Source organism: Euwallacea fornicatus, chromosome 20 (assembly GCF_040115645.1).
Source record: "Euwallacea fornicatus isolate EFF26 chromosome 20, ASM4011564v1, whole genome shotgun sequence".
Classification (NCBI taxonomy): Eukaryota; Metazoa; Arthropoda; class Insecta; order Coleoptera; family Curculionidae; genus Euwallacea; species Euwallacea fornicatus.
Window position 1 is genome coordinate 3,675,618 of NC_089560.1, and position 14,697 is coordinate 3,690,314.

A 14,697-nucleotide genomic window follows, 5' to 3' on the forward strand; every position below is an offset into this window, starting at 1 on the left:
CATAAAAGGGCCCGGCAATGCCTCTAATGCTTCACAATCCAAATGTTACAGAGCCAGCTTTTCATCCCTATTTTACATTCTTATTCGTTTCTGGATTTGAAAGTCCATTCAAGCATTTTCGGTGGACACATTTTTTTATTTAAAAATGAATGTAAACACAAAAAGCAAAATGAGTGATAATTTCATAGTCCGCAAATCTTTATTATTATAGTTCCAGATTATATTGCAGCTGTAAGGGATATCATCCCTTAATAACCTCTCTCAGTCTTATAGAGCAGTCAAAAGCAAAAGTTTTCGACCCCCTCGAGATTTATCTCGAGTTTTTGCTTTAGGTACTTTTTTGGCAATTATTTACGGAACTTTCCGGATCCTCCTTTTCTCCTTACATCTGCAGTCTGAAAAGATCCAGAAAAGGACTTGGGAACATGCTTTTTCTCCTATAATTAATCTTAAAAGTTTTATGAGCCAAACTAGGCGTCGATAGTCCATTACAAATTATATATCCGTCGATGTATGGTATAATCGATTAAAGAGCTCCAAAAATTTTTTGAGTAGGAATTTTTCAGATAATTGTTCTTCGCCATTTTGTCCACACTTACCAACTCTTTCTAGCAAAAACAGAAATAATTTAATTTCTTAACAAAATAATCAGTATATTTTTTATGGTCGATAGTAAAATTCCTAACTTTTCCATTAAATCCGCTTCTCCTCGCATTCGGATCATCGAAATTGAAAAGCGAATATTGAATCCGTCATTATGCTTTCACCGCTCTAATGACTGTAAAATCTCTAAGAGGACTCAAATACATTCGGAATTGTACTTACCACCCTTCCACGTCAACAACTTCTGAAATGCCCCTGAGATTTTAGGTTTTCTTTCCCCGTTCGAAGTCTCTTCTTAATTTGCAGTAGATTGTGTTCGATTGCTGTTCTCCCGAGGACTCGTTTCCACGAATTATTCAAGAACAATATTTATATTTTGTAGGGGCTATAGTCTGGACGTGAAGGCCTCTAAAGTGACCTCAAATAAAAGGTCTCCCTGCGTCCCAAAGGGCTATTATCTGGCCCTGTTTCTGGACAATAAAATTGATTCCAGGGACGTGCAGCGCCCCTCAGGCCCTAGGGTGGGTCTCTTAAATTTAAATATGTAGGTATAACGAGAAATAGAGTGAGTTTGTTCAGATAAGTTCATAGGAAATCTGGTTAAAATAAAAGTAAACAATAATAAAATAAATAAATAATGGGAAGGAATTGGAGGAATCCGGTTAATAAAGTTAAACCATAAAAAACGTATCAAAGTAAAGGTCAATTATATTCGAAAGTTAAAAAGACCTTAGGATTCGACTTGTTGAGGTTTATAGAGCTCACTGAGGCCATTAATTTGACTTACAATAATTAGATATATATTTTTTAGCTGATTTCAATTCAAGATTATTTTCAATTTTCAATTCAACAAATTGCTCAGTAGATAACTCTCCACTAAATCCATTAGTGTGCAAGTCCTGATTCAATACACTAAAATTTTCAAGCTTCTTTCAATTTTTTAAGTCAGATTGTTCGAGTTTGTGGTACGAGTTGAGGTCAGGGCGCCGCTGTTTTACTTTAAATTCATTGATGAATTTTTCTACATAATTGGAATGTGTAGTTGTGCATTCTCTCGTAAATTCATTGTTGTGCAAGCCTTGGGTTAATATTTGATAGTTTTGCTAAAGTGATTTGATATGATTAAAAAATTTGGAAAAAGTCTGGATCTGCCTCCTCGGGAATACCAAAGCAAAGGAGTCCCTGTCATTTTCTTAAAATGTTCCGAAAACTTACAATAATCCGAATTTTTGACGATACCTGAACTGTTGCAATTGGAAATGTTAATCTAACTCCGAGAAATTTGACTCGCAATATCCGGAAAGTTTTAAGTTTTCGCGATTTCTAATATGCGACATCATTGGGAAAGTTTGAGCACGTGAATAATTTCACCCTTTTCCCAAATTTGTAGGAACATTTTTAAAGTGTGATTAATGCGTTTTAATATGCTAAAGCAAAATCTTGCAACAAATATGTTGTGACTGAAATGGGATATTTATGCAGCTAACCTACATATATCATAAAAATCTCAACACGGATGAATTTATTAGCATTTCATCTCCATTCACCAATACAGGGTGTCTCAAAAATGCAGGTCAAAAATGGTATTATTTGAGTCAATGCATTAAGATTTGGTTAAAAAATAATTTAAGCGAAGTGTCTCGTTTAGACGCTATCGACGGTCAAAGTTCTTGAACAAAAAAAACATGTTTTTGTTCTATCTGGATAGTGCTTCAATGGATTTCATTGAAACCCGTTGTGCATTTATTCATTAGTACAGGGGATTACTTTCATGTAACATTCATGTCTATTCACAATGTGTAAGCGGTAAGTTCCTAGCCGTCTTCGTACAAAAATGACCAGTGCTTTTCATGTGTTCTGTATAACAAAAGAATATAATTTTTTCGGCGTGAAATTTTAACCGTACGAGAAATTTCCGAGAGATAGGAAAGTTGGAGAAACGGTTGATGTATTATTTGAAAAAAAAAATCAAAGCAAGGCAGCTACTCAGTGAAAAGTTTTGGTCATTTTCGTACGAAGATGGTTAAGAAATTACCACTCGCATGTTGCGAATAGACATGAATGTTACATGAAAATAATCCTCTGTATTAGTGAATAAATGCACAATGGTTTTTATTGAAATCCACTGCAGCATTCTTCAGATATAGCAAAGAACATATTTTTGTTCAAGAACTCTGGCCGTCGATAGCGCCTAAACGAGACACTTCGCTTAAATTATTTTTTAACCAAATCTTAATGCATTGACTCAAATAATCTCACACGCATTTTTCGATGTGCATTTTCGAGATACCCTGTATCTACGTATGTCTGAATTGATGCTATCGCAATTATATTCCGTGTCAAGAAATCCGATTTCAGTAGAAGACAAGAAGGAAGTGGAAGCCCCATTGGCAGTGTCTGCCTTTAAAATGTAGGAAGCGTCCTTTCTACGCTTCGTAGTGCTTATGCAAATGCTTTTCGCAGTACAATATAACAGTAAAATCCGAAGACGATTTTAGGCCATCAAACTTAAGCCTGTCTCGGACGTTTTCGATGATTTATTCGATGGGCTTCCGGAATGGTACAAAGGAAAACTGCCTTGCGCCCAATTCCAGAAGTCGGGGCTCTATTTCCGGATATTTTCCTTTTACTGCGACGATTCAAATGACTCCATTTAGGCGCATTTAGAGCAAATCCGCTAATTGTCTTTGTACTGTTTCAGCCTGAGTAGTGACCAGACACTTTCTTAATAAAGCCCCAGTTAATCAAACCAGTGGAAAAAAAATGCGGAAGTGACAATGACCGCTTCATTGATTAAGTATGCAACATATGTTTATACATATTAGATAAGCACATTTCATGTGTAGATGGATAAATTAGTCTTTAGGCTGCTTCCGATTTGGAAACCACTGGAATGGAGGTAATTGCAAGATCATCAATCATCAACTGATATTTTAGTGAATGAAAAGTGAATGTAAGTGTGTTTCTCGCAAGTTAATCGAGTTTTTACGTGAAAAGGAAGCTTTATCATAGATCGGGCAGAGAAATGTGAAATTTCAATTTACATACTTTAGAGTTAATGAAGAAGTGTGCCATTTAGAGGTGATCCATTTATTGAATTAATTCCCAGGCGCCAGCTGAGTAAACACTCCAATGCTGAAGCCAAATAAATTATTGTAAATCAAGGAAAAAATATGACTCTTGCCTTGTATTATTGAAAGTAGGTTGTAATACGAGTTGCTATCAAGAAAAGTATCTCAAACGAATGTTGGCATAATTAGCATTGACAATTTAATTTTGTTAACCAACTATGCCAATTATTACGTAATATTTCACAAAATTGACAATAATATAGTGTTTACCATGCTACTCTATCACCTTGCGTAAGCCTAAAATACACTCCTTTATGTGATTGCTGGTTATGTAACAGGAAAGAAAACATAATCTCTTGTCATGATAATTAGTCAACATGTTATAAATCTCAGATTTTTCTCATTTATGGTGAATGAAGTCGAGGGACATTACTCAGCAGGTTTCACTTTCTACTTTGGTTTGATCCGGAGATTAGAATTTGCCTGATTGTGCAGGTAAATCGGATTTTTACTACTAAAATTGCTGGGTTTCAACTAACTGATAATGGAAGAAATGGGCCTAAACGTTTTGGATTTAATATTATTATCCTCAGAGTTATAATTCCCATATTGTATTGCTACGAGGACGATCCCAAAAGTACCTGACCTGACATATAGGTTTTTCGTTAGAAATTACAAAGTTTTTTGCCGATATTACAAAGACTCACCTTTGTGTTGATTTGTGTTTGTTTTGAAACCGTTTTTAGTTAACGGTTTTAGAGATTTTGTGAACATGGAAAAAATTGGCCATCGATGCGTGATTCAATATTTTCCATTGAAAGATCTTAGTCTACCCAACATCAGAAATCAAAAAGTGTTGCACATCGCAGTTTCAGTGAACAATTGGATATGAGAAAGCTGGACTCAAGATGAGTGTCGCGCTTACTCAGAATTGAACAAAAAACAAGCGCCGTAAGGATATTTCAAGGAAGTGTTTGGTGAAGTTTTGCAGCAACAAAGTCGAGTTTTTGCGTTGATTCGTAACCATGAATGAAACATGGGTCCATTATTTTACACTTGAAACGAAAGAGTTCTGAAAACTACGGGCTCAAAGGGAAGAAATGAGCTCCAAAGAAGGCAAAAACTGTTCCATTTGTAAGAAAGGTGATGGCGTCAGTTTTTTGGTATCCATGTGGGATAGTTTTTATTGACTATCTTGCTAAAGGAAAGAGTCTTGTTTAATCAAGTTGATGCACCAATCCACACTTTTGTTATCGCGATGGCCAAAATTAATCAACTTCGATTTCAATTTTTGTCTCAGCCATTCTATCCTCCAGACTTAGTCCCCTCAGATTATTTTCAAATTCTAAACTTAAAAAAATTGTTCGATGGAAAAAGATTTGCCAATAATGATGAGGTAAAGTCCGAGGTTGGTGCCTATTTTGAAACATTGGAAGCTTGTTACTATAAACAGGGTTTAAAATAGAGAAGTATGTCGATTTCAAAAGAAACTATGTAGGGGAATAATGTAATGTGTTCTAAATTTTTTTTTAAGCTTCTAGTTCGGTATTCTGAGACTATCTTCATGTCTTGCTGTTCCCTTGCGATTCCCCATTCTCTCCAATTTCCTTAAAAAAAATCGAAAATTAGTGACTGCAAATAGCTACATTTCAACCACTAAAATACTCTCGAAAGTTTTAATTTGCCAAGTTCAGAATTTCCAGATTTTCCACAGTTTGGTTCCTGAATTTAAACCAATTAATATTTACTTATTTTTCATAGAATTTCTATACTGAAGTCCTCTGATGGTGAGGTTAGTGAATCCCCTGTTCATTGAACCTTACTTTATACCTTGAAAACTCAAATTATTTCCAGGTAAGCAGTCACTAACCCGGAATCCCATAAATACCAAAAGCAAACATTGTATTACTTGAGTTAAAACAAATATGAAAAAATAATAAACACATCTGAAATAACTAGTGATAAATCTTCTGGGATTACTGGGACCGGAACAGCTTATCAGTCATTGTTTGGTCCCCAAATTAGGTACCATCTGAGAAGTACCTCATGAACACATGAGTACCACTGCATGATTCTGCACCACTTTAGCGTCAGACCTCGTACTTGGTGGAACAACTTTCAAGAATTTGCATCATTGGAAACTGTTCCTTATCTCATCACACATAATACCAGTTCTGTTATCGCATCTCAGTCCCAACCGTTCCACTTCTCTCTCCTTGTCTACTTTTTGCCGATAATAAACAATCACATCTGAAAGCAATCAAGTACCAGTCGGTTAACGTTTATTAATTCGCCGGGTACCTTTCGACCATCGTGGTACTTTGCGGTAATTATTCTGATAGTTAGAATGTGTGTTGTGTTAAGTGCTTTTTAAGAAGGCCTAAGCAAACATTTCGTTGGTTAGGGTGTTGTGCCGATTTTTAATGTAGAGTGTTTGGAATGCGGCTTAGACAGGTAAATAAGCTGGAGCTGTGTGTTGAGGGGACGAGCAATTTTTGTGCGTACCTGTACATTTATGACCAACACTCAAGTTAGACCGAAATAAATTCCTTGATTTGTTGTTCCCTAAGGCAATGCTCCTCTCTTCTAACGTTGACCGTCTTGATACGGACCACACACTGTTGCTTATCATTGCTTATAGCGCAATTAATTATCTTAATTACACCAATGCGGGTGGCAGTTCAAGTTTACATTCATCACGTTAGTTTAATCTTCATGAGACACCGTTGGTCAAAATACAGCCAAATTGAATAAGCTCAAATCTGCACATTTCGACGTATATGAAAAAATCCGGAACACGTCAATTTTTGATTCAGAAACTGCATCCCGTAACGTAAAAATTTCATCCTTAAATTCAACTCCGTTTGCGTGACAATTGGAACCCCCAAAATTTTAAATTGGAATCGTGGGTTCGTGACACCTCATTTGAAAAATTGTTTCATTCTCTACTCAAAATTGTTACGGTTTTAAAATTTATTTGAATGAATGATAGAAAAGAAAAATTCATGCAATTGTTGAAATTTTCTAGAACAAATTGAAAACTTATTGATTAGTATCACTTCACTATTGATAATGTAGTGAAATAACAAAGCAAATCAATCTGAATGTATCTCGACTTAACTTTGCCGAATCGATGGATGGGGAAGTGAGGATCGCTGGAATGGCCCGCACGATCATTTGATCTTACCCCATTGGAATCCTTTACAGGGACATGTGAAGAGTACGGTGTATTCGGTATTTTCTTCACGCATATCGAAACATGTAAATATTGAATTTATTCCATTTGGCTGCTCCATCTTGTATAATGAGTCCTTATTGTTGTTCTTATTTAATTTTAAAATTTTATTAGAACAGAGTCAGTCTTAGTTCGGAGGTTTCTTTATTCAATTTTGATCGTATATAAGCGAAGATGCGGTCTTGACTTTGTATTCCGCTTTTATCAGAGCATAAGTGGCTTTTTTTTTTTATTTTGAAGCTAAAACTCTTATTGTCTCCATCATTTTCAGCTACCTTTCACCGGGAAAGATTCATAAAGTCGAGTTTTTTATAACAGTATTGCAAAGCAAGAAACATTGATTTCTTGGACTGTTTCAGGTTCAATCAAAGAATAAGTAACTTTAATATCGACTACTATTGTCGCACCTCGTTTACCGTTGGTTTTCGCTCAGTAGCTCATTCACCACGTCGCTTTGCTGATACCGAGACTCAAGTCAGAGGAAAACTGATTACCTGAAAAACTCGAAGAAAAACGAGTGACGATCTCCATCCGAGGAGAAACTGATACTGAAAGCACCTTTCCATCGTTTATATTCAGTTGATCTCGTGGATTAATTAAGTGAGGCAGTTCTAAGTCACGAAAGCGCATCAACGCAATGCGCGTAATGATTTGTCGTGTAATCGTGTAATACTCAGAAAGCGATAACTTTTCATTATGAATCACTTACAAAACGAGTGGAAGACTCAGCGTTAAACCGAACAGAGTTGATTAAAGTAGTGGTGCGTGTCAATTCACAACAATCATGTTCAGAGTTATTGTCGTTAAGTGAATCATTTAAATCCCATTAAGGTTCAGTTTACATGTACTCTCAGCCAAGTTATGGTCTGTCGTTACACCAGACAAATTTCGTGAAGTGCACGTGGAACCGGTCTTAACAAAAAAATCGCATTAAGTGTTAATTTGAATACGTTTTCGTAATTTAGTTTAATTATTGTGAGTGCAATTTGCGGTGAATGTGTTTCAAGGAAATTGGGTCGTTATCGTTTTTGCTATATGATCTCGAGGCTCATTTAAGTGTATTTGTTGTCAAATGCAAGGGAACTGTTCGTTCTCATATAAACAAGCAATGGCATTTAATCACATATACATTAAAGGAACAATGACTAATAATTTAGAACAGTCGTTGCCTGGTGTTCTCTTCGTTGGATATTGGCTAGGTAACACCCCCCCTCCCCTTCCCCGTAATTCTCAACTAAGTCAATCTATTAAAACGCTTTAATCTTTCCTCTAAATCACTAGATAAGCACCTGAGATATCAGATATTGGAGAAACCAATCAACTATTACTAATTTATTGAAAATCGTTGTTTTGCATATATTGATTGCCTTTCAATAATCTTTCGCATTTCCCCGATAAAATCAATCAATTGTAACCTTACTATAATACTTCCCTATAACAAAGAAAGTAAAATCTCTTTTTGTCTGCTTTCAGATGACTAAACACTAACCCATAACCATGCAGCCCCTACTTACATCTCTCAACTGATAACAATGGGAGAAATTCCCCCCAGTCCCTCAAGCTTCAAAAGTGCGTTGAGTTTCTTCAATAGCCTTGATCGGCCCTCCTCAAGTCCTCTGATTCCTAGGAAACGCACTAGCAATTTTGAGGTCAATCTTAAGCTGGTCATCGATAACAAGACTGTCGCTCGAAAGTCTTATGGGAGAGTTGAGGAGGAAACTGTCCAGCAACAACTGATTCCAAGAGCAAAGTTATCGAAGAGCCCCCTTAAAATAAAACAGGAAGAAGGCTTTCAAAGGCTTGAAATAATTTCAAGTTCTGATGAGAGTTCTAATAGGCTTAAATTTGCACCAAAAGTGCCCCCAAGACCATCAGTGTTGAAAGTGAAAGACAACTGGGGATTGGCGCAGAAGAGCGCTACTGGCACATGTCAGCTAACTCCAGATGTGGAGGCTAAACAGATAATCGAAGCATTTAGCAAGGAAATTAAGCCTTATAATCAGTTTGAGGTATCGGAGGATGCTTTGGAGAGTGACTTTTTCAAGCAAACTTTGACATTAGTGAGTTCGAAAGTTAACGTGAGTGAAGTGAAGTATACCAAGAGGAGCTCGAGGAGCTCTTATGGATTACCTGATAATATTGAACGGTAAGTGTTTACTTGCTTTTGAAAGAGTTTCAATTTAGAATTGCAATTACAATTTCACCGAGCAAAGTTGCATTGGAGATCGGAATTTTTCGGATTAAAATTGTCTGTAAAAACAGATAAAAGATGCGATTTTTCTGTTCGACTTTAAAGTGGTTGTTTGAGATAATATACAGAGTACTGCAATAGTGCGTCAGAGTTCCTTACCTTCTATACGAACCTAGTGAATAATTTTTTTCTTCTGAAATATTACACAGCACATAAGGGGGAATTTACAGAAATTATTTTCCAATGTACAGGGTGACCTCAATAAGTTTCACGATATGCAACTTTGTTATTTTGAATGGAACCTTCAATTTTTTAATTTTTCTCGGATTTCTCTAAAATTTTCTCGGTCAGTTTGAGTAAGGTGTCGCGTATTTAAAATTTATCGTTTACGAGTTATTTGGAAAAATTTGACAGCTGCAAAGTTTCACGGAGATTGGCATTGTGGGCTAGTCGCTGTGAATTTCGGAATAAGTTTTTTGCGGCTCAAAGAGAACCTAATGAGCTACGTTTTAACGTGTTGTAATTAAAAAAAAGTGTTCCACAACCGCTGAAATAGGTCATTGAAGTTGTACGACTTCAAACCTCAATCACCTGCTAATTTCAAATGAAATGCCTCAATTTTTTCGATCGCAACGTGTTCAGAATTAAAAAATGTACAATTCTTGTCAACTTTGCCCTACTTCTACACTATGCCACTTCTGAATTTCCGAAAAATGCCCTTTTTTGGTGTCTAAATGTTTTGAGAGTCATAAAAAATGTCAACAAACAATATGCAACATTTGGAAATAATAAAAAACATGGAAATATTTATTATTACACAGAGGACCAACATTTTCGCTTTTACAACAACATTCTCTTTTAAGCGATTTTGTGGGAAGATAAATACGGTTATATAGATTCAAACTGACCCTAGCTATCACATATTGATAACTTTCTATGGCTCTACCACACACCTTATATATTGCTTCAAGGATATCAAAAATTACAATCCCTTGTTACGAGGCGCGACAGCTTTGCTAGAACCTTAATCGCACTCGAGTCATCAAGATTTGTGCGTCAACATATTCTCTTGAAGTTGGCAAAAATTCACAAATTTTGTTTCACAACATCACAGTTTTACGAATAGGAATGGTGCCGCAAGGGGTGAAGATATGAAAAAGTCTGTTGATATGTTTCGAGGATTTACAGCTACATCTAATAGTTTTGATTGCCCTGAAAACTTCATCATTTATGCCATGAAGTATTCTCTGTGAGTACAGGAAAAATATGATTATATCCTGCTTCGAGGGGAGCGACATTCCGATGTAAATTTTGGTGAAAATCCATTCCTCGTACCGTTTTGTAGGAAGTGAGAAAAATAAACAATATTCTGGTTTCAAATTTAGGGGGTTTTATGGAAAATGTGTTTAAATTTTGAGTGAACCTCTCAGAAATGGATAAACTAAAATCATAAATTTTTTCCTTTCAGATTGTCAAATTCAAATTCTATTGATTATATGTTATATATTATTAAATTATATTATATTTATTATATAAACATTGCAGAATTTATCTATTACGTCGAATGAATCAAATAAAACATATCATATCTTAAACATTGGAATGTATATTAATGGGTTTCAAGCACACACATGGGTCAGAATAGAAGAGGTCAAGTTCTTAAACAAGCATCATCGTGGTGTGCTTTTAATGTATCTCATTAATTTTAATAATTCTAATATATCTCGGCACACGAAATGAAGCATAATTTTTCACTTGATAAAAACATTTTCCTGCATCTGTTCCGTTCATTAAAGTATTTCCCTTGGACCAAAACGACCCCCTAAACAACCGATGTAAACGTCTAATCCTCCAATCTGCATAAACATATTTCCCTTTCACGCCTATTTAACTATTAATAATCGAAAATTTCCATAATGGTGGGTACTCAGGTGCTTTACTGCCTCCCTAAAATTCAGATAAGACTTTTTATAAGGCATAACCCACAATGGGGCCCCCCTTAAAGTGCATGGCTTGTGAAAAATTAATGGGCATGTGGCGTTTTATGGCTGCGCTCGCAGACTGAAGGATTTTTCTTTAAACAGATAACGTTTAAAGATGGAAATCTTGAGAGAGTATTCAAGAATCAAATATGCGTTTAAAACATTGAAGTCAGAAGTGAAATTTTTTCAGTGAATATCGGCATAATATGGATGGAGAAATAATTTAAATATTTTTCATGGATTTTCGTTGCAATTGTAATGAATCTACAATTTTCTTTCAAAATACAGGGTGATTTGAAACTCTAGACGAAATATTAAGAAAAGCGTACTGTTTGACGTTCTGGTTAAAAAATGTAAAATCAAACTTTTGCCGGTAGGTCTTTGTTCCCGACTTATTACAACTCAAAATTTATGCATGTTGCAACTTTTCTTTATTAATAATAATTAAACAATAATTGCCTTTTTTGTTGTTAATAAGTAGGCGATAGAAATGATAAAATAATTATAATATGTGCTCAAAAATATCACTTCTAGTGCAGGTGCAAGGTTGGTAGCAAGATATTTTGTGAAATTTTGAAAGATTGCACATTTTGCTCATTTCGAATGGATACGACTGCGTTCGTTACTCTTTGCAGTAATTACTCATAGCCATCAATTTCTACTGCATGAACCAATTGTTTTAAGTGCCTCCATACAAAATAATTCAAAGGGTTTAAGGTAGGAGATCTCGCAGGCATTGGCACTTGACCATGCCGACCAATCTATCTCCCATTAACAGTTTCATTTAACCGCATGAAAACAAAATTGCGCATTTGACAAAACAAGCAAAGAAGAAACTTTTAAAAGCTCAAAAGTAATTGCCTTTGTCACTTGTGATATTCTTATTATTTGTCCATTGCCATTATTTATAAAAATAATAAAAAATGGTAAGATGTAGAATCTTTCAAGTGTAATAATTCGCAAACAAAGACCTGTCAGCAAAAATTTTATTTTACATTCTTGAATCAGAATATCAAACTGTACACGTTCTTAAATTTTTCGCCCGGAGGTCTGAATCACCCTGAAGAACGATAATTGCTTTATATAATAGCGAAAGATCATTAATTTATGTATCATGAATGCAGAATTTTTTTTCTTAATAAAAATGCTATTTCGAGACACCGTGCTAGCTATTTTCAGCTCAGAAATGCGTTCGATTAAGCAACTTTACCAGAGAGATTATGCTTATAGTCCTAGAAAAAATATATACTTATCAATTACTATTTTCCCAAGCAAAGTAAATCTCTCTCCAAAAGGCATTAGTTCTCTCCATAAAAGGGTGACAGGCTATTGTGCCATCAGCAGGAGATATTAAGTAATTGACGGGTTGAAATATGGCACTAAAGTGGTCGTAAAGGCCCCAATCATGCGATTTAGGATTGCGAGAGTAAATATTATGATTGATTGAGGCGTAGCAATGTTAAATTTTCCTGTCGTTAAAACCGAACACACCCGAAAACTACAACTCTCTTGAGGTTGTTTACTGTTTAAGCATATCGCACGTAAATACCGTTCTTAGTTGTTATAAAAGTTTTCTCATAAGATTGGCTCCATGCCGTGTTGGCATGGCGTGATGTAATAGATCGTTTCAGCACAGGCTTGAAACCGGAAACTTTAAATCAAGCACAGCGATTTAATAAGAATTATTAGGGTGGTGAAGAGGAAATATGAAGTTTCTAATGCCACGGTGAAGAAGTCAATTATAGCTCCGTTATGGAAAACGCAAAAATACCTTCACTTGGGATTAACAAAACGTGAATAACCTATTATCAAAGATAATTTAATTTACGTAGATATAAAGTAAATAATGCGAGTAAAAATATGGTCTGTTAAACACAGAGATAAATACCGAATTGATGATTCTTCTTTATTTAAACACAGTTTCGATTAGTGCTGCTTATCTATTGCTATTTCTTGATATCTCCTTACGAAACCAGATTCGATCAGCTCGTAGATTTTTCAATTTGTTCTGGTTAGTACCTGATTCCTATCCAAAACTCCATAAAATTCAAAATTTATCACAACTTGATTTTTCACTTTCCACTTCATCTGAGCGAAAACTTTCCTCCCTAATTGAACTTTTGCTTCTCCACCTCTTTGAAAACGATTTCCCGACAACTCTGCGGGCTTTTGGCCCACGGCATGCGACAAAACATCTGCTAAATCCCCCTAAAACGTTTTCATTGTTAGGTTCACTCCATGAATTTTAGTTCTGCTATGATTTAGTATGACGCCAAAGAACCGAAAGTTTGATAGTCAAATTTGTAATTGTGAGAACGGGAGATTTCAAGTTTGTATTTATGGTATACGGAGGAAATTTCATATTGAAAACTCACTTAAAATGTTAAATGAATAGAATCGAGTTTTGTTGGTTAGACAAGGAAAGCGACTTTGAGGGAAATTAATGGCGGATTCGTTTTTGTAAGGATTAAGTTCTATTGCGTTTCGGGAAGTTATATTATTTTTTTGGTTCTCGACGAATTCTCCATTTTTCTCCTCCCAGAAGCATTCTCTGTTTCTAAGCAAAAGGTGGGGGTTCTTTACATTTACTTGTCTGGATGAGATGCCAACATAAAAATGCCCTCTTTCCATTAGACACAAAAAGAAAATAATAAAGATACGACCCCCATCTTCCGAAGATCCAGGAGAATGCGTCAAAATATCGGAAAAAATTGGTTCCAGCAAACAACACTCCATTGTTCCACTCTGATGATACACTCACCACCCGGCATGGATAACTTCCAAGCTATTTTGGCCTTATAACTGTTACGGAAGAACGCAATTTTTAGAGATTTCATTTTCTTATGAAGAAAACAGATCATTGAATAAATTCGGTCTAACAGAAATTCATCAGAACACGAAATTAATCAAAATTCCTTTCGAAACCGAGTCGTCATTGTTGGCCAAAAAATCGCGGCTCTGAATAAGACAAACGGGGCCCGACGTGATAGTTGCACGAGTATTTCTAAATTTATGGAATTAATATCCGGCTACGTGCGACGAGAGCTAAAATGGGGGCCCATTGGGGGACACAATTAGTTGCAGGTATTAATCATTATACGCGAGACAATGGGTGCAGGCGGGGCTTGAAGGGGGTCCCGGTCATCTGTTTACAGCCGATAAAGTTTGATTTATTATTCAAAGGTTTAATCTCCAAAATGCGAGGTCGGATTTGCAAGGGTGTTAATGGAGTTTACCGTTTTTTTTTCAGGAAACTTCGAATGTGTTGCGTGTGGAGGACAATTTAGGAAAAGCGAAAATTATGGAAAATCAAAAGCATGGTAGTAATAGAAACACGTTGACGTTTTTTGGTCTTTACTACAGTCATTTTTCCATACTTCAAAGAAAGTTCAAATCATTGACAATTATAACCAAAATGTAACTGTATTAGGAGTAAGTTTTGAGAGTAAATATTTTAAGTTAAAACCGGTAGTGAAACTCGGAGATTTTGCAGCCTTTTTTAAGGGTGAATAACATCCAATTTAAGGCCCGTAAAAAATATTTTTTACTGTAGACTATTTTTTAAATTCTAAAAACACTTGAAAATACATTAACTTTCCTTTAGTTAAAACCTGT

At 35.5% G+C, this 14,697-nt stretch overlaps 1 protein-coding gene across 1 annotated transcript in view; it reads left to right on the plus strand.

Moving 5' to 3' along the window:
• Positions 1-7,647: 7,647 nt before the first annotated feature.
• Positions 7,648-14,697, plus strand: part of spri (sprint) — a 90,423-nt gene continuing 83,373 nt past the window's right edge. The window contains exons 1-2 of the mRNA XM_066294146.1: positions 7,648-8,108; positions 8,383-9,055. Coding sequence (XP_066150243.1) covers positions 8,442-9,055 — 614 coding nt within the window. The 5' untranslated portion in view covers positions 7,648-8,108; positions 8,383-8,441. The remainder of the gene's footprint in view (positions 8,109-8,382; positions 9,056-14,697) is intronic.